Source organism: Ceratotherium simum, chromosome 14, assembly GCF_057802395.1.
Source record: "Ceratotherium simum simum isolate JZ-2026a chromosome 14, ASM5780239v1, whole genome shotgun sequence".
Classification (NCBI taxonomy): domain Eukaryota; kingdom Metazoa; phylum Chordata; class Mammalia; order Perissodactyla; family Rhinocerotidae; genus Ceratotherium; species Ceratotherium simum.
In genome coordinates this window covers 36,089,976-36,113,682 of record NC_141913.1, presented here as the reverse complement: position 1 = coordinate 36,113,682, position 23,707 = coordinate 36,089,976, and the positions used below count along the sequence as shown (strand labels likewise).

Genomic DNA, 23,707 nt, shown 5'->3' with positions numbered 1-23,707 from the left:
AGCTGGAGCAGCTTCAGTGGAATGAAAGGATAGTCTAAAGACAGATGAGAGGGAGGGAGTGAGGGAGCAGGGGTGGGAAGAGTGTTTCAGGAAAGTGATCAAATACTTGGAATAATTGCCACGGGACATGCAAATGAGAGGAAAAGGCCTTCTCCAGGAGTGTAGGGGCTCAGTGGCTGAAAGCCACAAGTCTGCAGAGTTGCCTGTCAACAGGATTGAGTTATTTTCTCTAGCAGTGGGGACAGCGTGGAAGCAGAAGTGGATGGCGAAGTCATCACTGGCTGTGGATTGGCCAGACAGGTCCTCCCCTCTTCCTTTTTTCATTTGAGACAGGAAGTAAGCAGCCACCAGGTGTGGCTATGTGACTAGGTTCTGGCTGAGGAGATGTAAGAGAAAGGCGTTGGATGGGAAGGCTCCAGAATAGGATAGACTGCTGGTGTTCTCCTTTTTGTTCTTTCCTCCTCCATTGTGCTGTCTGGAATGTAGACACCATGGCTGGAGCTCAAACAGCCATCTTGGACTGTGAGACAATGTGCTAAAAATGAGTGAACAGCAAGAGAAGGGGAGCGTGGATCCCTGATACACTTAGAGCCACCATCCCACCTCTGGGCTGACTACCTCTGTATTTCTTTTATGTGAGAGAGAAACTCTAATGATTTTAAGAACCGTTATTTTGAGTTTTCTATTATATGCCTCTGAAACTAATCCCAGTTTACAGACACAGACCCAGTATGGGGAACTTGTGGGTAATTACAAGAATATCAGTAAAGTGATTGACCGTGGGGTCTTAACAAAGTGGGAAAAGACGAGAAGCCAGGATGTGGCCAATACACTGGAGAATGGGGACTCTACAATACAGCAGAGTAGGCTAGTGGGGACAGAAGATCTTTAAGAACGGAAAACAGGAGGTTGTGGTTAGAAAGTGAAATTTCTGATTTTATGGTGTGCTTGACAAGATGTGGTGATAGTAAGTGCTAACATTTCCTAAAAACTTCCTATGCAACCGGCTCCTTTTTAAGTAATTGGGTGCCTAATCTCAGTCCTCACCATAACTCTGGAAGGTAGTTTCGTTTATTAGCCTATTTCATAAATAAAGAAACTGAGGCTCAGAGAGGTCAAGAAACTCATCTGAAGGGACTAAACAGGTGACTGGCTGGGTTGGCAGGGGGAACCCAGGCAGTGACTTGCGAGCGCGTACGGGGAGGTGAGGCCTGGGAGGCTGGCCGGCGGCTGCATCTTCTGGATGGACGTTCAAACCCCCCAGCATGGTGGCAGGAGGTGAGGTGAGGGGGGAGACAGCGAGCCACAGTACCAGACACTGAGTCACACACCCTGCCCCCAGGCCTGGGGTTCTGAGGGCTTGGAAGACAACTCAGAAGGCTAGGGAACCAGCAGCCTGCAGCATGAGTTCGATTTCTGCTGAAGCAGAAGAAGAGTGGGCTCCAGAACCAGGCGGCCTGGGTTCAGATCCCATTTCCTCCTCTTACCAGCTGTGTCACCTCAGACAAGTTACTGACCTTTTGTGCCTCAGTGTCCTCAGTGTATGGGTATAATAATAGTTCCCACTCATAAGACTAGGAAGATTAAATGAATTAACAGCGCAGAAGCACCATGAACAGTGCCTAGCATACAGTAAGCACTCAATACGGTTGATGTTGCTATTTCACAGAGCTTTGTGGAAAATGTAAGGAGCTGTGACAGGGTTGAACATGATGAGGAGGGCAGACGATGAGGAGAGCCTTCCAGAGTGGACAAGGAGAAACCACAGGGCTTGGCCAAACTGCATCTCAGGGAAGGCTCTCATCCTCGTCCTCTGTACATCACTCTGGACGCATCCCTAGGCCTCCTCTCCTAGGGTGACTTGCTTGTCAGTCTTACGTTTCTAATATAAGGAAATGTCTGAACATCCTAGGAACGGGTGATGAGTTTTCCTCTGAACTCCCAAACCACACATGCCCATGTATCACCCAGTACCTGTACCAGAGTCATTGTCCAATAGTATTTGTTGGATGATGGCATGAACTGCCCCAGCTTTGCTGACATGGCCAGGATGGGGCCTGACTTTGGTTCACTGCCCTCCTCTTCCTGCCAGGTGCCCTGTTTGCCAGCAGCAGGCCCTGCCCCTGAACTGGCTGCAGACGCTGCCTTGCCCTTGAATGTGCCACATTCTATCTGGTCCTGGAGGGTCCCACACACTCTCTGCATGGCCAGCTATTTATTCATTTGTGCCTGCGGTTATTATTAGGCACTGCTAGAACCCAATCCTGCTGAGGGAGTTTTTATTAGCCGGTGTCATAAGGTTGGCATTTGTGTATCTGTTTAGGAAGCCTTCTGGCAAAGCTGAGACAAGTATTAGTGAGGATGACGGTGAATCTGTTAAAGAACCAGGCACCCCTGGGCCAAACGAGCATCTGGGTGGCCATGGGACCATGGGCAGGTCTGAACCCCTGCCTCCCAGGGCCCCAGTCTCAGCACCTCTGGGTCAGGAGGGCTACAGCCCTGGGTCATGCGCTGGCCCAGCCTCAGAGCCCAGGGTCTAGTGTGCGCTCTGTCGCGGCCCCACTGCGTGATGCTGGGCAAGTCATTTCACCTCAGTGGGCATCACGGAGTCCATCTGTGAGTGGGAACAATGAGTGTTGCCTCATGGAGCTTTCAAAAGGCCCAACCAAAAGGATAAAAGTGAAAATGCAGTGACTGTCACATGAGCCACCATGTATGGAGCACCCAGCAGGCTGCGGGTACTGTGGGAAGTACAAGAACCAGTGGGTTTGCCCCTCAGGACAGTGCTTGGTTAGGTATTAGGTTACATCTCTTGCCCAGAGTCATGGAGCCAGTGAGCAGAGGAGCTGAGATCCAGATCTTGGTAAGTATGGCTCCAAAGGTCATGCTGTTTGTACCAGAGGGCAAAACAGCCTCAAAAAATCACCACCCCCACACCCACCCCCGGGGTATTGTAGAGGCCTGGGAAGTGAGCAGAAGAGAAGATGGGGCTAGGACAGAGTTGGGAAGAAAAGTGGAGCACAGAAGGCTTCCAGATGGGCACATTAGATTGGGAGGAGCACAGGGTGGGTTCTGGGCTGGTGGGTTTCTTTCTTTCTTTTTTTCTTAGTGGTAATTACGTGGGTGTCTTCACTTCGTGATAATTCATGGAACTGTACACCATGCTTTGTGCACTTTTCTGTACATATGTTATACTTTTTAAAAAGGTTAAAAAGAAAATAGGAACTTTGTAGCATACAGTGATTGAGTACAAACGTATCTTTAAAGTTCATACTCACTATTACTTATGCAGCTCTCATCTGCCTCTATTCAAATCACATTAAAAGTTATGTTTAAGAAGCTGAAGATGTCTGGGTAAAATTCCCAAGAGTCTGGGTCAACGTATGGATCCCAGAACGGAAATTCTGGGAATTGTTGAGCCCTCCTTGTGGCTGACTAGCTCCTGACACGGAACCCGCTGTTGATCAGAGGTCCTCCTTCCTTCTCCTGCACAGCTAGAAGACTTTTTTCCAGCCTCCCTTGCATCTAGGTTGACTGTGTGACTCGGGTTAGCCAATGAGATGTAACCAGAAGTGTTATGTGAGACTTTGAGGAATGTCCTTAAAGGGAGAAAGATTCACCTTTCTTTATCTCTTCTTCCATCTTGTTAACTGGACATTAGATATGATGGCTGGAGCTTTAGTGTCCACCTTGGAATGTGAGGACAAGAGCTACCCTTGGAATATTACAGTAAAGAGCTAGAAGGAGCCTGGATCTTCAACGACTTTTTTGAATGGAGCCACTCTCCTAGCCTTGGAGAGGCTTACCTCTGAATGTCCATTATATAACAGAAAAAAAAATGTGTATCTTTATTAAGTTTTGTTATTTTGGGGATTTCTGTCCCTCAGAGCTGAACCTCATTCTAACTCATATTCCCCCCATGAAAGTTATGATGGCCTTTCCTTGTCCTCCTTGGGCCTCATGGTTAACCAAGGATCTGATGGAAACCCACCTTTGACAGGCCCCAAATTGGGAAGCCAAGGGGTCACTCACCATCCTGCAAAATGCCATTAGCCACTTCAAAAGATTAGGCCCTATCTGAAAGCTGAATGGATAATCCAAGTCATATGATTTTAGGGGATCCAGAGAGTCTCCCAGCTACCTCTTTCACATACATGGTGCCTGAAATTCCATCTTTATATATTAATTCATAAGATTATACAGCTATGAGAATTCCTACTCAAATAGAAATGATTCTAGGTAGGGGTACTATATTATGTTACCTCTCACATTAGCATTAAGTCGTTTATCTTAGAAATAGAGACTGAGCTGGAGAATTTTAAAGATGAATGGGACTTTGCGGGATCATTTAACCCAGTGTTTTTCAAACTATGCTTCAGCAAGCCCTTACATGATGGTGCTTGGGGGCTGCCATTTAGGCTGAGGAGAGGCATGAGGGGAGGACGGAGGACACAGGGCAACCTTTTGCTTTGAAGCCAGGGTTTTGATGCTGGAAGAGGTTTTAAGAACCACAGCTCTCTTATTTTATAGGCTAAAAGTCCAAGGTTACCAATAGGTTAATGAAGCCTGAATTCAGATGGCCAGTTAGTGGCACAGCTGGACCTAGAATTCAGGTTTCTGACTCTTGGAACTGTGCTCTTTCCACCACTCCATACTTCCTCAGGTTAACTTCAGACGTGAATTGAGGAGATGAGAGAGGGAGAGTCAAGATGGGTAAGTTTTGGTGGGAGGAGGGTGAAGGGGGCAGATCCTGGTCTGGGCTTCGGTGGGGATGCTGGAGAGTCATGGCCAGACAGTCCTGGGCACTTGGAGCAGCCAAGTGCTGATGAGGGAAGAGGGAAGCCACTGAGGACACTTGCCCACCTTCGCCAATGTGTTGAGACCCACCATTTGCGAAGTCTCTCCCTCTATCTCAGGCCATAGGGAAAAATGCTGTCTACCTTAGAGTTGTAGAGCTTTATAGTTTACAAAATGCTCTTAGATTTTTTGCGTTTAATCTTCACAAACTCCTACTTTGAGGGATAGGTGTTACGTTTTTCACTTTACATGTGAGGACACCAATGGGTTAGAGAAGGTAGGGGTCTTTCCTGAACTTGCAGAGCTGTGACCTAAAGCATTCTCCTTGTGACTTCCTGTCCCAAGCTCTTTCCTGCCATCCTACAGCACCTCCCACATTCCAGGACACTGGCAGCCACTTTCTCCAACCTGTCACAGCCTTTGCAGCCAAACACCAAGGTGTTCAGACATCAAACATAATCTGTTCCCATACTCGTAAGTTGGCTGACCTGTTGCCTGGCTTCTTTCTTTTACTATGAGCTTGGTGATTACAGTCATAGGTGCTAGCACCAGTCAACGAGTAACGTGTGCGTGTGTGTGTGTGTTTGGCAGGATGGGCAGGAGACAGGGACATGGGTGATATTGTACAAGGTTCTGAAATGTTGAAGGGGCACATCTCCCCACTCTCTCGTTTCTCTGCCATCAACACTACTTGATCACAGGAACAGTGTTGCATTAAAAGGAAGAGAGGGGAGGGGCCTGCCCTGTGGCATAGCTGTTAAGTGCGTGCGCTCCGCTGCTGGTGGCCCAGGTTTGGATCCCGGGTGCACCGATGCACAGCTTGTCAGGCCATGCTGTGGCGGTGTCCCATATAAAGTGGAAGAAGATAGGCACGGATGTTAGCCCAGGGCCAGTCTTCCTCAGCAAAAAGAGGAGGATTGGCATGGATGTTAGCTCAGGTCTGATCTTCCTCACAAAAAAAAAAGGAGGAAAGGGGAAACATAGGTGGAAAAAAAATGCTGCTCTTGATAATAGTAGCATGGGGGTTGACTCTCCAACATCCATTCCATCTCCATCTGTGTAGCAGCAGTGTGGTTCCTGGAATTGACCCCAGCTCCTGGGGAGGGTTCTTAGTAGACTAAGCCAACTATGATAATACCATCCCCTTGTCAGTGATTGGTTCAGGGACCCAGGCGTAAGCCAGTCAATGCATGGCATCCCTCTGGTGATTATTATTGGTTCCAGGTTGGAGGAGAGTCTCTCTTTGTCCTGCTATTGTCCCAATTACTGCTGGCAGCCATCGTATGACCATGAGTACAGCCACTCTTAGGAAGAAGGCTGTACTTTAGATGGCAGAGCAGAGGACGGAAAGAACCTGGGTTCTAGAAATACTGATTAGCCACTTGTGGAGCCCATTCTACCTCTAGATTTTTTGATATGTGGGATAATAAATTTCTCTGTGGTTCCTATTACTTTAGTTGAAAGGTCTTAATTGATACACTGACCTTCAGAAACAAGAATTTGTTGTTTCTGGAAGTAAGATGGAGTCTCACCAAGCAACCCATAGTCGTGCTCGGTACTTCCTGGTGACCAGGAGCATGTATTTATGAGACGGCTGGTACTTTATGCATGGAAATGTCATTCTGTCATCTCCAGGCTGCACTTCAAGGATAAATGAATATGTGCTAACATGTTGACAGTGGATAAGGGATTAACGTTATAATTTATCAGGCCTTTGTAGACATAATGTCTGAACACAGGGGAATGCCTTTTACGGTGATTCTTTAGGTCAGTGGGGTAGGACTTTGTGCATGGGGCTCTGCATATCTCACATATCTCCCTGTATGGACCAGGGGCAGCAAACTACAGCTCGTGGGCCAACTCTGGTCACGCCCATTCGTTTCTGTATTATTTGTACTCTCACGTCGCAACAACAGAGTTGTATGCAACCAAAATTATATGGCCCACAAAGCCTACAGAATTTACTGTCTGGCCCTTTCAGGAAAAGTTTGCTGACCCCTGGTGTACAGCACTGTCTACTTGGCCTGTAAGGAAGGACAGTCTGGGCAAACCCACAACATAGCAAGGCTAGGCTGCCATATTGGTGACTACACTTGTGGACGATGATCTATTGTCTGGGTGTTCAGACAGAATACATCAATCCTGTTGTTTTACGTATATAAGTATTAACATCATTGGATGACAAGAAATATTCTTTAAAAGAAATCCTATTTCCACTAATTCTTATTATCATATCAGATATGTGTTCCACCAGAAAACCACTCCCCATTAGCTTGCATTGGAAATGTTTGAGGATGTGGTTAGGGTGACGGTCACCTGTAGGTTCCTTTACACTGCTCTGAATGCAGTTCTAATGGGACATCACCTTTATTACAGGCACAGATGATGTGTCAGGTTAAATGTTTTTCCATCAGGAACACTAGGATATAAATGAAAGCTATCAGAGCCTTTCCCAAGAGCAGGGTTTTAAAAGGGAGGAGGAAGAGAGTGTTTTTGCACTAGGAACCTGTGGACCAGAGAGAACCCCAGAAAGCAGCAAAAAGAGTGTACCAGAGACAAGCCCTGCAACAGTACCAGTGTGCAGTGGGCCAGCCCTGACCACGCTCAACCGATTTCCATGAATATCGAATGAATTGGATGATGGAGCACTTAATACAGTGACAGCTTTCATAAAGCAGTAATTAATCCTATGCCTCTACCCCTTGCCTGCTCCCCTTGAAGGAGGCAGAGAATTCCTTCTCAAGTTGGTACAATAATGAGAGAACAATGGGGTCTGTGTGGGGGACTGTGGCAGTGGGGAGGGGTCTGATGCTGTCAGGGAAAAGGAAGATAAGCTGTCACAGCCATTCTCTTTCAGGCATTTCTCCTCAAACACTTCTCCACCAGCCCACAGACTGATTTGTCTAAAATGCAAATCTGATCATATCATTCCCCTACTTAAAATCTTGCAATAGTTCCATGGATAAAATCCCAGCTCCCTATGCTCTGGCTCTGCCCACCCAGCCACCCTCATCTCTCCTGCCACACTGAGCCGACTGTGCCCTGTCCCCCGCTGCCAGCCTTTGCCCACATTGCTCCCTCGTCCCACATCTTCCCCTGGCTGACCCTCCCTATCTGTCACAATTCAGGGCAAATACTGCCTCCTCTGGACGCCTTCCTTGCTATTCTGCCCCCTGCCCACCTCCCCACCCCTGCCACCCCCAATTTGGGTTAGAGGCACACTTATTCTAATATAGGATATTGTCTGTCTTCCTCAGTGCATTGTAAACTCCCGTAAGGGCACAGACTATGAACTGCTGATCCTCGTCTCCCTGGCATGTCACGTAATACCTAGCACATAGACACCCCCGTCTACCAAATGCCTGGAGCGTTTAGAACCTAGGACAACAGTTAAATGACACATGCTTTGCTGTGGCCATGGCATTAGGATTGGGCATCTCCCCTGGTGCTTTAGAAGTGGGCGATCATGGTGGAATACTCATCCCTTTTCTCTTCTCAGGTATCCAAGGAACATTAAACATTTCTAAGCAGCTTTATTTATATAACGCATTCTTTTGAAATCCTAGCATTATACAGACCACCAACAAAACGTGTCTAGGGGCCTGCACTGCATTGGAAATGAACATTTCTCAGCTGAATTCATCAGTGCTCTTCCTCAAAGGGCAGAGCCTGATCCCAGTGTTTCTACCCCAGGGCCTGGCCTTTAAGGTGAGCAAAGGAGATCCCAGGTCCATTTTGGCCGCTATGTCATCTAAATGTGTTCTGAGTGACCTTATTAGGAACAGTGGAGCCGTTTCTGGCTTTCTGTGGGAGATGACATACCCGAAGTGGAAATGAATCTCTCTGCACTGCAATGCATTGGATGCATAAACCATTATGGATTAATCTTAATAATAATAATAATAATACTCTTTGAAACCAACTGGGTAAATTGGGGCAAATGCAGGAGAGAAGTACCTGGGAGGTGGTGATAAGACAGAAGGAGGAGGTTTCTCAGGTTGGAGATGTAAAGGCCAAAAGGTGACTTCATATCCACATTCAAGATTAATAAGTTATTTAGAACAGAACTCATACTTCATAAGGGAACAGAACAAGTGGTTTAAATTATAGTTCTATTCTATAATAATAATTTACTGAAAACAAGATTGATGAAGTAGAGCCCAGCGTCTGCGGTTGACCACGCAGTGCAAACCCTGGCTCTCTGGATTATGAGGTTACCACTGGGCATGTCTGCTCAGTGGCCGCAAGACACCCTCATCGCAGACAGAACGTCCGCAAACCAGGAATCAGCCTCTTGAAGCCTGCCTCGTTGACACAAATATAAAGAGGCACCAGAACAGCATGTACTTATCACAAACTCCTCGAACACATGGGTGGAATGTCACTTACATAATCTGGCAGGTTGCAGTTGTGCCGTATGATCCCAACCCCGGCTTTCTTAAACCAGTAGAAACCTCTAAGGTCTTTTTCAAAAAGGCATCTTTCCATTTTCTAGTGGAGACAATGCTCACAGCATGAGTAACGTCCATCAGTTATCAGTCGTTTAGCAGATTGTGCCAGTGTTGACATTTGTTCTTGGCTTAATTGCCCGTGAGTGTGTGTTTTAAACAATGATGCAGCTGTCCCCATTCCTGGCAATTAGGATATAAAAATGGTGTTCACTGAATCTGGCAGAGTGATCAGTTATCCATGTGTTGACTCTTTCGTTTGCAAGGCCTTCTGAGTGTTTGCTGCAGTTCTGCAATCGGAATATAAATTCGGCTTAAAATGGAACCTAGATCCATATTAATAGCAACAGCAGGGACTGCAGACCTCCAAGTTTCAAGATCTTCCATCTCTGACTCCACCACAGATGCTTCTGTTTGTGTGTATGTTAAAGATACTTCTTTGACTTGCTGTGAGGATGGTGAGACTTAAAACACCATTAGGATTAAAAGAGCAGTGTTGGCAGAGGTGCACTGGACTATGGCTGATCATTGCAGAGCATCAAGTGATCCAAATATGTCCCGTAGAGAATACTGCCACAGAGTTCTAACTGTGGCTAATGTCAGCATCAGCCTTCACTGCTAATCTATGCGGGTGACCTGGCCACTGGGGAGAGTCAGTATCCAGGGTTTAAAACTGTTATTTTCCCTTGACTATTTTGGCTCTTGGTTCAGTGGGCTTTTTTGCTTAGATTAGCGAGTTAATGAGTGTCAGCTAAGGTGGGGACCAATTCCTTATTAGGTCATGGCAAGTCTGAATAAAATACCTCCGAAAAAATAACTTACCCCTTTGGAAAACCATTTGTCAGTAGTCGTTAAAGCTGAACATATGTACACTCTATGACTCAGCAGTTTCACTTCTGAATACCAATACCTAGCAGATATGCATTCACCAAAAGACATGTACTAGAAGGTTCCTGGCAGCAGCTACCCAGATGTCCATCCACAGTAGAATAGATAACTAAGTTGTGTCACAGACCAACAATGGCATACTATACAGCAATAAGATGGAAAAAACTATAACTGTATCTATAAACTATACACTATCTAAACTACAATACGCAAGGTATTAGTTTTCTATCGCTGTGAAATAAATTACCACCAACTTAGCACAAAACAACACACACTTACCAGCTGACAGTTGTGTAGGTCTTAAATCTGCACGCGGTGTAGCTGGGTTCTCTGTGGAGGCCCTCACAGGCTAAAGTTAAGGTGTAGGTGACTGGAGCTCGGGATCCTCTTCCAAGTACATTCAGGTCATTGGCAGAATTCAAGGTCTTTTGTGTGATTGGAGGACTCAGGCCCCCCATTTCTTTGCTGCCTGTCTGCCAGGAGCCAATCTCAGCTCCTAGGGGCCATCTGCATCTCTTGCTATGTGGACCCCTCTGTCTTCAAAGCCAACAATGAAGAACTTCCCGGGTGTCAATCCCTCTCATACTTCAAATCTCTTTCTCCAAGAAGATCCCAGTCCCTTTTAAGGGCTCATGTGATCAGGCCCACTGAGAACAGTCTCCCTATCCTAAAGCCAACTGATTTTGGCCTTTTTTTTTTTTTTTTTAAAGATTTTATTTATTTTATTTTTTCCCCCCAAAGCCCCAGTGGATAGTTGTATGTCGTAGCTGCACATCCTTCTAGTTGCTGTATGCGGGACTCGGCCTCAGGATGAACGGAGAAGTGGTGCCTCGATGCGCACCCGGGATCCGAACCCGGGCCACCAGCATCGCAGCGCGCGCACTTAACCACCAAGCCACAGGGCCGGCCCTGATTTTGGCCTTAATTCCAACTGCAGAATCCTTTTACAGCAGCACCCTAGATTAATGTTCGATTGAATAACTGGGAGGTGGTGTGTGTACAAGAGAGGATGAGGAATCTTGGGAGCCATCTTAGAATTCTGCCTACCATGCACAGCAGCATGCCTGAATCTCAACCAATGGTGAGCGAAAGAAATCAGACACGAAAGAAGACATAATGAGTGATTCCATTTGTATAAAAGACAAGATCGGTGGAACTGATCTTTGCTGTTAGAGGTCAGAATATTGGTTACTCTCCAGTACACAGTAACTGGAAAGGAGCAGGAGAGGGGTCTTAGGGGCTGATAATGTTTTTGTTTCTTGATTTGTGTGCTGGTTACACTGGTGTGTTCGGCTTGTGAAAACTCAGGAAGCTGTATGTTTGTACAATAAGTTGGATTTATTACTTTATAATAGATTCGTTTTGTTTTTCTGAGGAAGTATGCATCCAAAGACAGCTATCAGGGTGGGTACCTGACAAGGGTGGAGGATAAGAAAGTTATGCCTGGAGTGAGGATGATGGTACCTCGAGATCTCTGCGGGTGAGGGCCAACTAGGTGAAAAGTTAGTATCTGTCAACTTGGACGTGTGTGCAGGACCCACTACATAATTTGTGTGACCCAGTTCAAAGTGAAGTGCAGGGCCTCCTTGTTCAAAAATTATTAAGAAGTGGAAGGCAGCAAGAGTGGAACATTAAGCCGAGGGTGGGGGCGGGGGGCAGGCACTGGTCCCACTCCCAGAAAGCCTGCCTTGCTTGTATGTATGGGAGAAAGAGCCACATCTCCGGTTCCAAAGACATCTTGCTAGGCAACGGGCCATCTAAATGTTTATGTGTTATTTCTTTAATTGGTTAAAAAGCCTACCCGCGACCTTGTGGATAATATTTATTTGATACCTAAACTCTTTATAGATAGCACAAGGTCCACATCCACCTTATGAATTAACACAAATTTCAAGTTTTTGGTGGAACCCTAATCATGAGATATAACCTTGCCTTCTCTGGTCTTTCCAGTTCAAAGGGCAAAATGTCAAGGCCAGCGTATTGGAGTCTGGGCGCTTCCCCATCAAAGTTCTTTTTCTTGCTGTGTGTGATTGGAGTTTCTGTTAAAGTTCCGAGTTGAACCCCTGACCTGACTCAAGAACCTCCTGGAATGGCTGGAGGGCCCTGGGAAGGGGTGCCCTAGACTCGTGAGGGCTCAGTGGTGAACGCTGCAGGCACGTGACTCCCCAGGCTCGGGGAGATTGCCGTGTCAGGATGACAGAGCTGTCCTTGGGCATACCGCGCAGGAGAGGTGGAGTTGGAGGAAAGGGAGAGCACATCTAGGGGTGAGGACTTCTGAAGATGCACGACCTTGGCATTGCTTTTCTGTGTTTATATTCCCTGGTGTGCACTCTTGAAGCACAAACCTTTCTAGACTTAGTGACTTACTAAAGCTTTGTGGGACTGTGGTACCCGAAGGCGGCCAGCTGCCTGACCTAAGATTTACGAGTGAGTCCAAGGATGAGACAAGGTCCCAGTGTCTCGGTGACAACAAGGTCTTTGATGAACAGCCGCGAGCTGCAGTTGGGGAGGGGGAGGAGGCCTGTGGCCGGGGCAGAGAGCCCCTGAATTTGCTTCCTGCAGGGTTGGGCCCCCGGGGCGAGGGCAGGCACCCTCGCAGGCCATCAGCATGCAGGAGCCGCGCGCGCCGTCCTTGAAAGGCTGCCCGGCTGACCTTGCTCCGCTTTCTCCGGAGAAATCTCCCGGAGAGCGCGAGGACGCGGCCACGGCAGTGACTCAGTGTCCTGCGCGCCGCATGCAAATACTCCCCTCCAGCAAGCCCAGGTCCGCAGCCGCGATTTCCCTTTCCTGCCTCCTTTTTTAATTCCACGTTCAAACCCGGCGTTTTCCACTCCTCCCTTCCCCCTCTCCACCGCCCTCTTGTCATTAGCCAGACTGTCCTGGTGTTTTGTCCCCCACCTCCCATCTGCAGAACTGAAGGCCAACCTTCGCGCTCCCTCGCTGCGGGCCCGAGGATCGGACGAGGCCCGCCCGGACAGGGCACCGCGCTGGGCGACCGCGATCCGAAGCCCGACCGCAGGGGGCGGTGCGCGACGCTCTTGGGCTCACAGGCGGACGGCGCCGGGGCCCCGCTCCCCATTGGCCGCCTCCTCGGCGGGAGGGGCCGTCCCGGTCTCGGGGCACCTGGTTGGCACTCCGCAGGGAAATCGGCGGATGCCGGGCACAGGCGCCCGGAGGTAAAGGCATCCAGAGGATAGGCCCGGAGCCGCGGCCGGGTTCCTTGCGGCCGGCCCCGCTGTGCCCGCCGCCCCGGCGCCAGCGACGCTCGGATGCTCCCTGCGCCTGCCGGACCAGCCACAAACTTTGCCCGGCGAAGTCCCCCACCCGACTGACCGAGCGGAGAGGCGCCTGGTTGGCCGCGCGCCCTCAGGGGCCCCGGAGCCCCGCGCGTGATTGCGGGGGGCCCCCAGCGCCCGGCGCCCGCCGCGCCTCGCAGTGCGCGAGCGGCCGCCAGGATGCGCTACGCGGACCCCTCGGCAAACCGGGATTTGTTGGGGAACCGAACTTTGCTCTTCATCTTCATCTGCGCCTTCGCGTTGGTGACCTTGCTGCAACAGATCCTGTATGGCAGAAACTACATCAAGAGGTAAGAAAGTCCGAGCGCCGGTGGGGGTGCGCAGAGCCCGCCGGAGGAGAGCGCCTGCCCAGCGCGGGCCGGAGGGGCCCGACAACTTTGTTCTGCTGTGAAAAATGGGGGACAGGTTGGAATTCCGAGGGCCAGGCTGACCCATAAATCCATTTGAATGTCCCGAGCAGCCTCAGGGGTCAGATCGGTGTCCCCCAAATCTACAGTGCCATGGCCATTTGGTTGGAGGGGAGGCTCCTGGCGGTGGAGGGCTCAAACCCGGGTAGGATTACCTCGTGATTCCTGAACTTTTGTCGGGGCTCTTGGGGGAAAAACATATTTTTCCCTCAGGAGCGTCGGGTTACGCGCGGGTGATAGTGGGCTAGGACGATGCGGTAGGGATAGTGAATTCGTATAAACTCGTAACCACCGGATCTGTGAAACTCACAGCCGGATCCCTTCTGAAACAGATGGTTCTTTCTCATCCTTGCGCAGGTCAGAGCTGCCACAGAAGTTAACCCTCCCCTCGTTGGGCTCTCCTCCCACCCTAAGCACGGTCAAACTCCATTAAGAGAAAGAGCAGTAGGAGGTGTCACTCAGAAACTCGGGCACCGCCTCAGCCCCTGTGTGTGCGGAAAATAAACTGAAATGCCAACCGTTTCCTTCTGCCCGCGCTGCTGGCTAAGGAGAAACGCTTCGCGTTCCTCCGCCTGGTTTCAGGGCGTGCGGAGAGCTGTGCCCTAAGATACTCCCATACCAAGGCCTCTTTGGAAAGAGCCCCCACTCCTTTATGCTGGAGGCTTTTTCTTTGGGGCTATTGTCTCTCTACGCTCACGGCCCCTCACCCCAGGCTGCTAGAACACAAAATTCCTCTCTGGCCTTATAAACATCCCATCTTCTCCAAACTTCCAAATAATGAAACATTTGTTCTCTTTTCATCCTTTGAGTTCCATATGAGTCGTTCGTGCCTCCAATCTGGGCCGCACACCAGGTGGGAGGGTGAGGATGGCTGCTGGGACTCCTGCTTGTAGGAAGAAAGCCAAGCAGTTAGGCTGTTTCCCCTCCATGTCCCAGAGCTGGGGAGCATGAGGCCAGCCATGCTCCCCAGTGTTGGGGACATTTGTTTGCAGCCAGCCACTGCTCCTGACCTTCCCAGACAGCATTCTTCCCTGGCTGAAGGCAGCTGATGAGCTCTGCCTGGTGCTGGCAGCTTTTAAAGGACATTTTTAGGGAGTCCCCTGGCTTGCTGGAACTCACTGGGCTTGCCACTTCTTTTGGTTACTGTGGCCCCCGAGATGACCCTCTGCAAGAACGGCTGGGCCCCACACGGCCTGCTGCAGCCTGGCCAGCCTCCGCCTGCTGCACTTGCTCCTCAGTGGGGTGGCTCTGGGTTCTTGCCCCCTGCTGGCACCTACCCAGAGCTGCTGGGGCTTCAGGATCCCTGCTGCCTTGTAACAGCGGGAGAATATCAGTGTCCATGGCAAATGCCAGCTCAACTACTATCTGCTGGCTCTGGCCGGCCCTCCCTGGGCTAGCTGGCTGGAGTTCAGCAGGCATACCAGTTGTTTCCCATCCTCCCTTGTACAGAGACCCTGATTCCTTAAATCTCATATGCCACCTGGCAGGCCTCACTCCAGAGACTCAGTTAATCCAGTCAAGCAAGCAAAACTTGTATATACCCGATCCTGGAAGGGCACCCTGGGGTCTGTAAAGAAGATGATGTGGTCCAGATGTTCAGGGGGCTTGAAGTCTATTTGGGGAAACAAAATGGCCACAAGTGAGATAGTTAGGAAATAAGTGTTAAAATGTCTGAGGAGGGAGGCACCACTGGGCTGGAGTAGTCAGGGAAGACTGCCTGCAGGAGGTGGAACCTGAGTGGGCCCTGGAAGGAAGGCTAAGATTTGGAGAGGTGGAGGGAAAGTGCACATGTAGAACTGAAGAGGGCAGGAGTGAAGGGCAGAGATGTGCCACCACCTGCTCTCACCTCTCCCGTGTATCACCCTGCCCAGCTGCAGCACTTGGCTTAACCATTGGTTAGTTCTTCATGGAGCCCGCCCTGACCCTGAACCAGGCTGTAGCTGCCACACTGGTGCACCCATAGCACCTGTTCACCTAAGTTTCCTACACATATCATAATTGTTGTGTACTGACTTGATGTGATTATTGGTCTGTCTCCTGTCGAGAAACACTCAACACTTGAGTGTTCCTCAAGCAGAGGTCCTGGGACAGCCTCCATCAGAATCACCTGCATGGCCATTAAAATGCAGATTCCTAGGCCCCCCTCTGGGGGTGGGATCCAGTAACCTGCCTTTTTATTTTTTATTTTTTTTATTTTTTTTTTAAAGATTTTATTTATTTATTTTTCCCCCAAAGCCCCAGTACATAGTTGTCTGTCATAGCTGCACATCCGTCTAGTTGCTGTATGTGGGACGCGGCCTCAGCATGGCTGGAGGAGTGGTGCCTCGGTGCGCACCCGGGATCCGAACCCGGGCCGCCGGCAGCAGAGCGCACGCACTTAACCGCTAAGCCACGGGGCCGGCCCTAACCTGCCTTTTTAACAAGCTCCCCAGGTGATTTGTAACAAGCTCCCTTGAGGGCGTTGTTGCCCCCCTCCCCGGGCAAAGTCTGGAGACATTTTTGGTTGTCACACTGCGGAGAGGAAAGTACTCTGGCATCTAGTGGGAAGAGGCCAAGGATGCTGCTGAAGATGCTATGAGACATAGTCTGCCCCCAACCACGAAGGATGATGCCGCCCAAAGTGGCAATAGTGCTGAGGAGGAGGAGCCCTGCTCTAGACTGAAAGCTCCATGAGGGAGGATTCACTGTTTTGTTCCCAGGTACACCCTGAGCACCAAATATGGTGCCTGGTACATAGTAAGTTCTCCATAAATATTGGATAATGAAGAAATGATTGAAGGTGGTGTGTGTGTGTGTGTGTGTGTGTGTGCACATGCAGGGATAGTAATTGGAAGAGACACAGCGAAGAAATGGATCCAACTGGTGTAAGGGGGAATGTAGGGAAGAAGGGGATAGATATAATGCTGGGTCAGTAGCTTCAGTGAAGGGCTTTGTGGATTATGGCTTGGGAAGGACAGTTCGAACTTGGTTCAGCATCACAGGTTCATCACATATGGTCCTTGAGTAGGGTAGTGACGTGATAAAAGCCACTAGGAAGGAAGGTTATCTGGGCCTTGTAAGGAAGGGTTAGAGACGAGGAGAGGCTGGGAGGCTATTGTCATAGCCTGGTCAGAAGTGAGGAGAACCTGGGCGGGGGGAGATCCACTGTAGAGCTAGGGGCTGCCATTCTCTGCTTCTGTGCTGAGCTGGGTTGATGTACTCAGCAAAGCCTTCATTGTTTGCCACCACACAAAGAGCTCAGGGGCACAAAGATGGCAAGCTATTCCAGTGAGAATTCGGGACAGATGGCACCAGGAGGAAGTGGGGGATGTGAGTCAATGTGCATTCTTCTTTGGGCCCCTGGCCTCTCCCCGTGCTGTACAGTGGGCACTTCCAGAAGGCCCATCAGGAGCAGTCAGAACTCCGGGGACCCATCTTGCAATCACCTCTGTTAGTCAGTGTCTCTACTGGAGATAGTGCACAGTCTGTGGATTAGGAGGAAAAAGCAAGAAACAAAGCTGTGAAGTTTGCCCTTGATGTTTCTTGGCTTCCATGTCTGTTCTTGATTGAACAAATGCTTAATGGAGATTTATTATATGCTGAACATCCCACTATGTGCTGAGGACGATGGTGTGCAAGACAGACACAGTCTGTGGTCCCCTGGTGCTCATAGTCTATTGGAAAGACAGAAAGGCACATAAGACATACATAAGTCACACTAGGGGTGTGGAAAAGGGACACTAAGGATGAGGAGGGAGCCATAGTGAATCAGGATGTCTCAAGGTGCATGGAGGCATTTGGAGGGGGTCTTAAGGAAAGGGGAATGACCCATAGGCATAGGGGGAGGTGGAAGGAAGGGGAATGAAACCCAGCTGGACCAACAATTGAAAAGTGCAGGAGAGAGTTGAGTAATTCCACATAACCTGTGTATTACAGCTATATAGCTGGGGGCAGGGTGAGGCGGGCAGGGCCGGGTTAGGAAGAACTAAGTAGGAAACATGAGAAGGAGCATGTCTGGAGGAAAGAGGGTAACAAGTTTGAGTCTGGATCTGCTCAGACACTCAAGACAATCCACGTGGAGTTATCCAGCAGCTCGTTGGAAAGGAGCTCCAGAACTGCGGGTGGAGAAAAGCCATCTAGCGATGGAGATTTTGGAGTCACCAGCCATCAAAACCAGTGTTTTCCCAACTTTTATGATTGTTATCCACAGTAAGAAATATGTTATACCCAGGGATCTAGAACGCACTTACATACACATCCATCTGAAACAAACATTTTGTGAAACAATATTTGGCCTTATTATGAGAAATGTGCTTTAATATTTTCTATACTACTTCATTAAAAAAATTTCTGTTCTACTTCATTTAAAAAATAAATTCAGCCTTAAAAAGGAAGGAAATTCTGATGCATGCTACGACTTGGATGAACCCTGAAGGCATTATGCTAAGTGAAATAAGCCAGGCAGAAAAAAAGAAATATTGTATGGTTCCGTTTATATGAGATGCCTAGAGTGGTCAAATTCATAGAGATGAAGTAGAATGGTGGTTGCCAGTAGTTGGGGGTGGGGTGGGGTGGGATGGGAGAATAGGGAGTTAGTTTTTAATGGGGACAGAGTTTCAGTTAGGGAAGATGAAAAAGTTTTGGAGATAGATGGTGGTGATGGTTGCACAACAATGTGGATGTACTTAATGCCACTGAACTGTACACTTAAAAGTGGTTGAAATGGTAAATTTTATGTTGTGCATATTTTGCCACATAAAAAAGTTAAGAAAATATTCTGAGGGCAAACAGTGAATTAATTTAGGGTTGAAACCCTGAGTTAGAAAAACACTGGTCTGTTGGAGTTGGATGAAATCACCCAGGAGAGCGCAGAGTGAAAGATGGCGACGGGGCAGGGGCACAAAAGAGAGCCCTGAGGGATGCCTGCACCTAAGGGGTTGAGAGAGGAGAGCTGGCTCTGGAAACTGAGACTGCGGAGAGGTGGAGGGGAACGAGGAGGGAGAGGCGTTAAGGAAACCAAGGCACAAGAATGCCAGGCAGAGAGTGGTCAACTGTGACATGCGCTGCAGAGGGATCAGGTAGGAAAGGGCCAACCTGGGTTTGGCAGCAGAGGCAGGGGAAGTTTTGGGGAGCATGATGGAGACAGAGTCAAAAGAAGGATTTTCTAGAATGAGGGGCATGGAAATTGTCCCCTCTTCCTTTAAGCTCTCCACTGCCCCAAATCCCCTTTGTTAGTGCTAAAATCTTCACATAAGCTCACATCCCTGGAGTGTTAAGGACTTCAAATACTTATACTTTAACAGAGGGGCAGGGAACAGGAATTTTTTTTTTTTTAAGGTGGAAAGGATATTGTAGATTTTTTTATAATCTGGTCTCACTCTGCCTTTTAAACTTAATCTCAGAGAAAGACCAGATAGGCAAGGGTCTTTTATGTCCTCCTTTAATGTCTTTCAATGGAGCTTTATGATTCTTCATAAAGAATTTGAACATTTTCGTTAGATTTATTTCTAGCTGCATAATTTTTACTGCTATTGTAAAGACTATTGTTTTAAAAATTATATTTTCTAACCATTTGTACTAGTATATAGAAATAAATTTGATTTTTTTGTATATTGATTTTATAATCAGCAACCTTGATAGTGCACATAATGATAATAATTTATCTGGAGAGTCTTCTGGGATTTCTACTTAGACATTTTCCTTTCTTTCATTACAACCCTTATACCTTAATTTATTTTTCTTGTCTTGTTGCACTGGCTAGGATCTTTGATATAATGTTCAATAAAAATGTCATAGTGAATACCCTTGCCTTAATCCTGATATCTTTTCTTTCTTCATTTTTTAAAATTTTTATTTATTTATTTATTTATTTATTTATTTATTTATTGTGAGGAAGATCAGCCCTGAGCTAACATCTGATGCCAATCCTCCCCTCTTTTGCTGAGGAAGATTGGCCCTGGGCTAACATCCATGCCCATCTTCCTCTACTTTATATGGGATGCCACCACAGCATGGCTTGACAAGCAGTGCATCTGTGCGTGCCCAGGATCTGAACCTGCAAACCCTGGGCTGCCGAAGCGGAGTGCACACACTTAACTGCTGTGCCACCAGGCCAGCCCCTTAATTTTTTTTTAAAACAGCTTTATCGAAATATAGTTCACCCATAAAATCAACCCATTCATAAATTCATAAAATTCACCCATTTGAAGTGTACAATTAAATGGCTTTTAGTATATTCACATAGTTGTGCATCCATCACCACAATTTTAGAACATTTTTATTACCCCCGAAAAGAAACCCTGTACCCCTTACCCATCACCCACTAGTACTCCTATTCCTCCCAGCTCTAGGGATGAACAAATACACTAATCTACTTTCTGTCTCTATGGATTTGTCTATTCTGGACATTTCATGTAAATGGAGTCGTACAATATGTGGTCCTGTGTGACTGGCATCTTTCACTAAGCATACTGTTTTTGAGGATCATCCATCTTGTAGCATGTGTCGGTACTTCATTTCTTTTTATTGATGAATAATGTTCCATTTATGGATATACCACATTTTATTTATCCATTATTCAGCTGATGGAATTGGGTTCTTTCCATATTTTTGCTATTATGAATGAAGCTGCTGTGAACATTTGTATACAAGTTTTTGTATGGACATGCGTTTTTATTTCTCTTGGGTATATACCTACAATTGGAATTGCTGGGTCATATGGTAAATCGATGTTTTACCATTTGAGGAATTGCCAGACTGTTTTCCAAAATGGTTACACCATTTTACATTCTCTCCAGCAGCATATGAAGATTCCAATTTCACCACATCCTTGAAAATACTCGTTATTATCTGTCTTTGATCATAGTCATCTTAGTGGTTTTGAAGTGGTTCTTCATTGTGGGTTTGGTTTTGTGTTTCCCTGATGACTGATGATGTAGAGCATCCTTTCGTGTGCTTATTATTGGCCATTTGTATATATTCTTTGGAGAAATGTCTATTCAGATCCTTTGCCCATTTTTAAACTGGATGATTTGTCTTTTTATTATTGAGTTGTAAGAGTTCCTATAGATTCCAAATATAAGTCCCTTATCAGATATGTGATTTGAAAAACATTTCTCTCGTTCTATGGGTTATCTTTTCATTTTCTTGATGATGCTCTTTGAAGCATGAAAGCTTTTAATTTTGATGAATTCTAATCCATCTATTTTTTTGCTGTTGGTTGCTTGTGCTTTAGGTGTCATATCTAAGAAACTGTTGCCTGTGTCCAATGTCCAGTGTCACAAAGATTTACCCCATGTTTTCTTCTAAGAGTTTTATAGTTTTAGGTCTTACGTTGAGGTCTTTGATCCATTTTGAGTTAATTTTTGTATATGATTAATACAAATCCTGTGATTAATCCTGATTTTTTTTGTGTGTGAGGAAGATTAGCCCTGAGCTAACAGCTGTCACCAATCCTCCTCTTTATGCTGAGGAAGACTGGCCCTGGGCTAACATCCGTGCTCATCTTCCTCCACTTTATATGAGACGCCGCCACAGCATGGCTTGACAAGCGGTGCATCTGTATGCGCCCAGGATCTGAACCCTGGGCCACCGCAGCAGAGCGCGCGCACTTAACCGCTCGCGCACTTAACCGCTAGGCCACTGGGCTGGCCCCCTGGTTAATCCTAATTTTAAAGAGAATGGTGGTAAAGTGTCACCATTGAGTATATCTGCTTGGTTTTTGTTTGTTTATTTTTGTAGATATCCTCTAGTAGGTAAAGAAAGTTCCCTTGTAGAGTGTGCTAGGAAGTTTTGTTATGTTTTGTTGTGTTTGAATATTAATTTAATCAGATACTTTTCCTACATCTATTGGATGATGTGTACTTTTTCTCCTTTAATCTTTTGATGTGGCAAATTACATCAATAGATGTTAAACTTATCAGTTTAGGGATAAACTCAGCTTGTTCATGATATATTATCCAGTCTTGTAAAATGAGTTAGGAATGTTCCCTCTTTACCTATTCTCTGGAATGGTTTGTGCAAACTTGAGATCCTCTATTCTTTAAAAGTTTGGTAGAACTCACCTGTACAGCTGTCTGCACCTAATATTTTCCTTGTGGGAAGACTTTAAGTTACTGATTCCATTTCTTTAGTGGTTAAAGACTATTTAGGTTTTCTATTTCTTCAGTCAATTTTAGTAAGTTATATTTTTCTAGGAAATTTTCAAAAAATTTCGAATTTACTCATACAAAGTTCATAATATACTCTAATACATCTCTGTTACATCTAGAGTTTTGGCTCCTTTTTTATTTTTAACCTTGTTTGTTCCTTTTTCTGTTTTTAAATGATCTCTATTAAATGACTAGCTTTTGGCTTTGTTGATTTTTCTCTTGTATCTTTGCTTTCTGTTTCATTAATTTTTATGTTTTGGTTTTATTCTAGTATTCTTTTTCTAACTTAAGTTGGATGCTTATCTCTTTAATTTTCAGTCTTTCTTATTTTCTAAGGTAAACTTTTAAGGTTATAAAATTTCCTCTAAATACTTCTTTCATTATATCTCTTAAGTTTTGAGAGGATGATGATAATGATGATGACAACTCAGAATTGTACTGCATTTACTATGTGCCGGGTACTCGCCCAAGTGCTTTATATATTACCATACTGAATTCTAACAACTAATAGATGCTATTACTACTGTCATTTTATAGATGAGGAAACTCAGGTACAGTGAGGTTAAGTAATTTTTTCAAGGTCATACAGCTAGTAACTACCAAAAGTAGTTTCATTATCTTGAATATTTTCCCATTTCTATCATGGTTTATTTTTTTCATTCACAAATTTAGAAATGTCTTAAAATCTCCAAATACTTTCTTCTTTTACTTACCTTTTTGAATTTTTAGCTCAAATGCATTGTGGTAAGAGAACATGGTATTTTTGATGATGATTCCTTAAAATTTGTTGAGATTTGCTTTGTGGTCTAGTGTGTGCTTGATTTTTGTAAGTATTATGTGTGTACTTGAAAAAAATGTGATTCTGTTGTTATTAGATGCAGTATTCTTACACATCTATTCAATCAAGTGGTTTTTTTATTCTTCAATCTTCTGTATCCTTATTGATTTTTCTTTTTTTTTGGTCTGCTTGATCTATCAGTTTCTAAAAGATGTATGTTGAAATCTTCCTCCATGATAGTGGATTTATCAGTTTCTCCTTGTCAACTTTTACCTTACGCATATTGAAGTAATGTTATTAGGTGCATACTAGTTTAGATATATTGTCTTCCTAGTGAACAAAATCTTTTATTATAATGTAGTGACTTTCTTTATTTCTAGTAGTACTTTGAGCCTTAAAGTCTATTTTGTCTAATATTAACATAGTGAGACAGTTTTCATTTGGTTAGTGTTTGCGTGTCATAATTGTCTCTATCTTTTTTTTCAGCATTTCCATGTCTTTTCATTCCATGTCTGTCACTAACATATAGTTACAGTTTTTGTATTTAGTCTGACAATCTCTGTGTTGTACCTGGAAAGTTGAGTGTATCTACATTTATTGTGATGACCGATGAATAAGAATTTATTTCTACCATCATATTTTGTGTTTTTTATGTATCCTGCTTTTTCTCCTGTCTTGCTTTGGGGATTATTCATGTTTTGCTGGACCCTAATGAGACCCTCCATCTTGGGTAGGCCTTGTGGCCATTACAAGAGAATCATGAATCATGGGGATGGGCCAATGCCCCTAGACTGGCTTTAGGATTCATCTACTTCTTCTTTCCTTGCCAGATTATTCATCTATTTAAGAAGACATTTTATACATATTTTAATCATTATTTTAGTGTTTTGTAGTGGGAGATGTTACAGATTGGGTTCCCTGGAAAGCAGATTCTGAGCCAGAGAGTAGAGTGCAGGATGTTTAT

The 23,707-nt window shown here is 46.1% G+C and overlaps 1 protein-coding gene across 5 annotated transcripts in view; it reads left to right on the top strand.

Annotated features, from left to right (window-relative positions):
• The first annotated feature begins 12,871 nt into the window (after positions 1 to 12,871).
• ST8SIA5 (ST8 alpha-N-acetyl-neuraminide alpha-2,8-sialyltransferase 5) overlaps positions 12,872 to 23,707 on the top strand; it is a 71,323-nt gene continuing 60,487 nt past the window's right edge. For 2 of the 5 annotated variants that reach the window (XR_015554318.1, XM_087439178.1), the window contains exon 1: positions 12,872 to 13,719. Coding sequence is in view for 4 of the 5 variants with exons in the window: in XM_087439178.1 (XP_087295304.1) it covers positions 13,589 to 13,719 (131 nt within the window). In the remaining variant the exon portion in view is untranslated. The remainder of the gene's footprint in view (positions 13,720 to 23,707) is intronic. The other 3 variants (XM_087439179.1, XM_014781390.2, XM_004422506.3) reach the window with 3 other exon arrangements.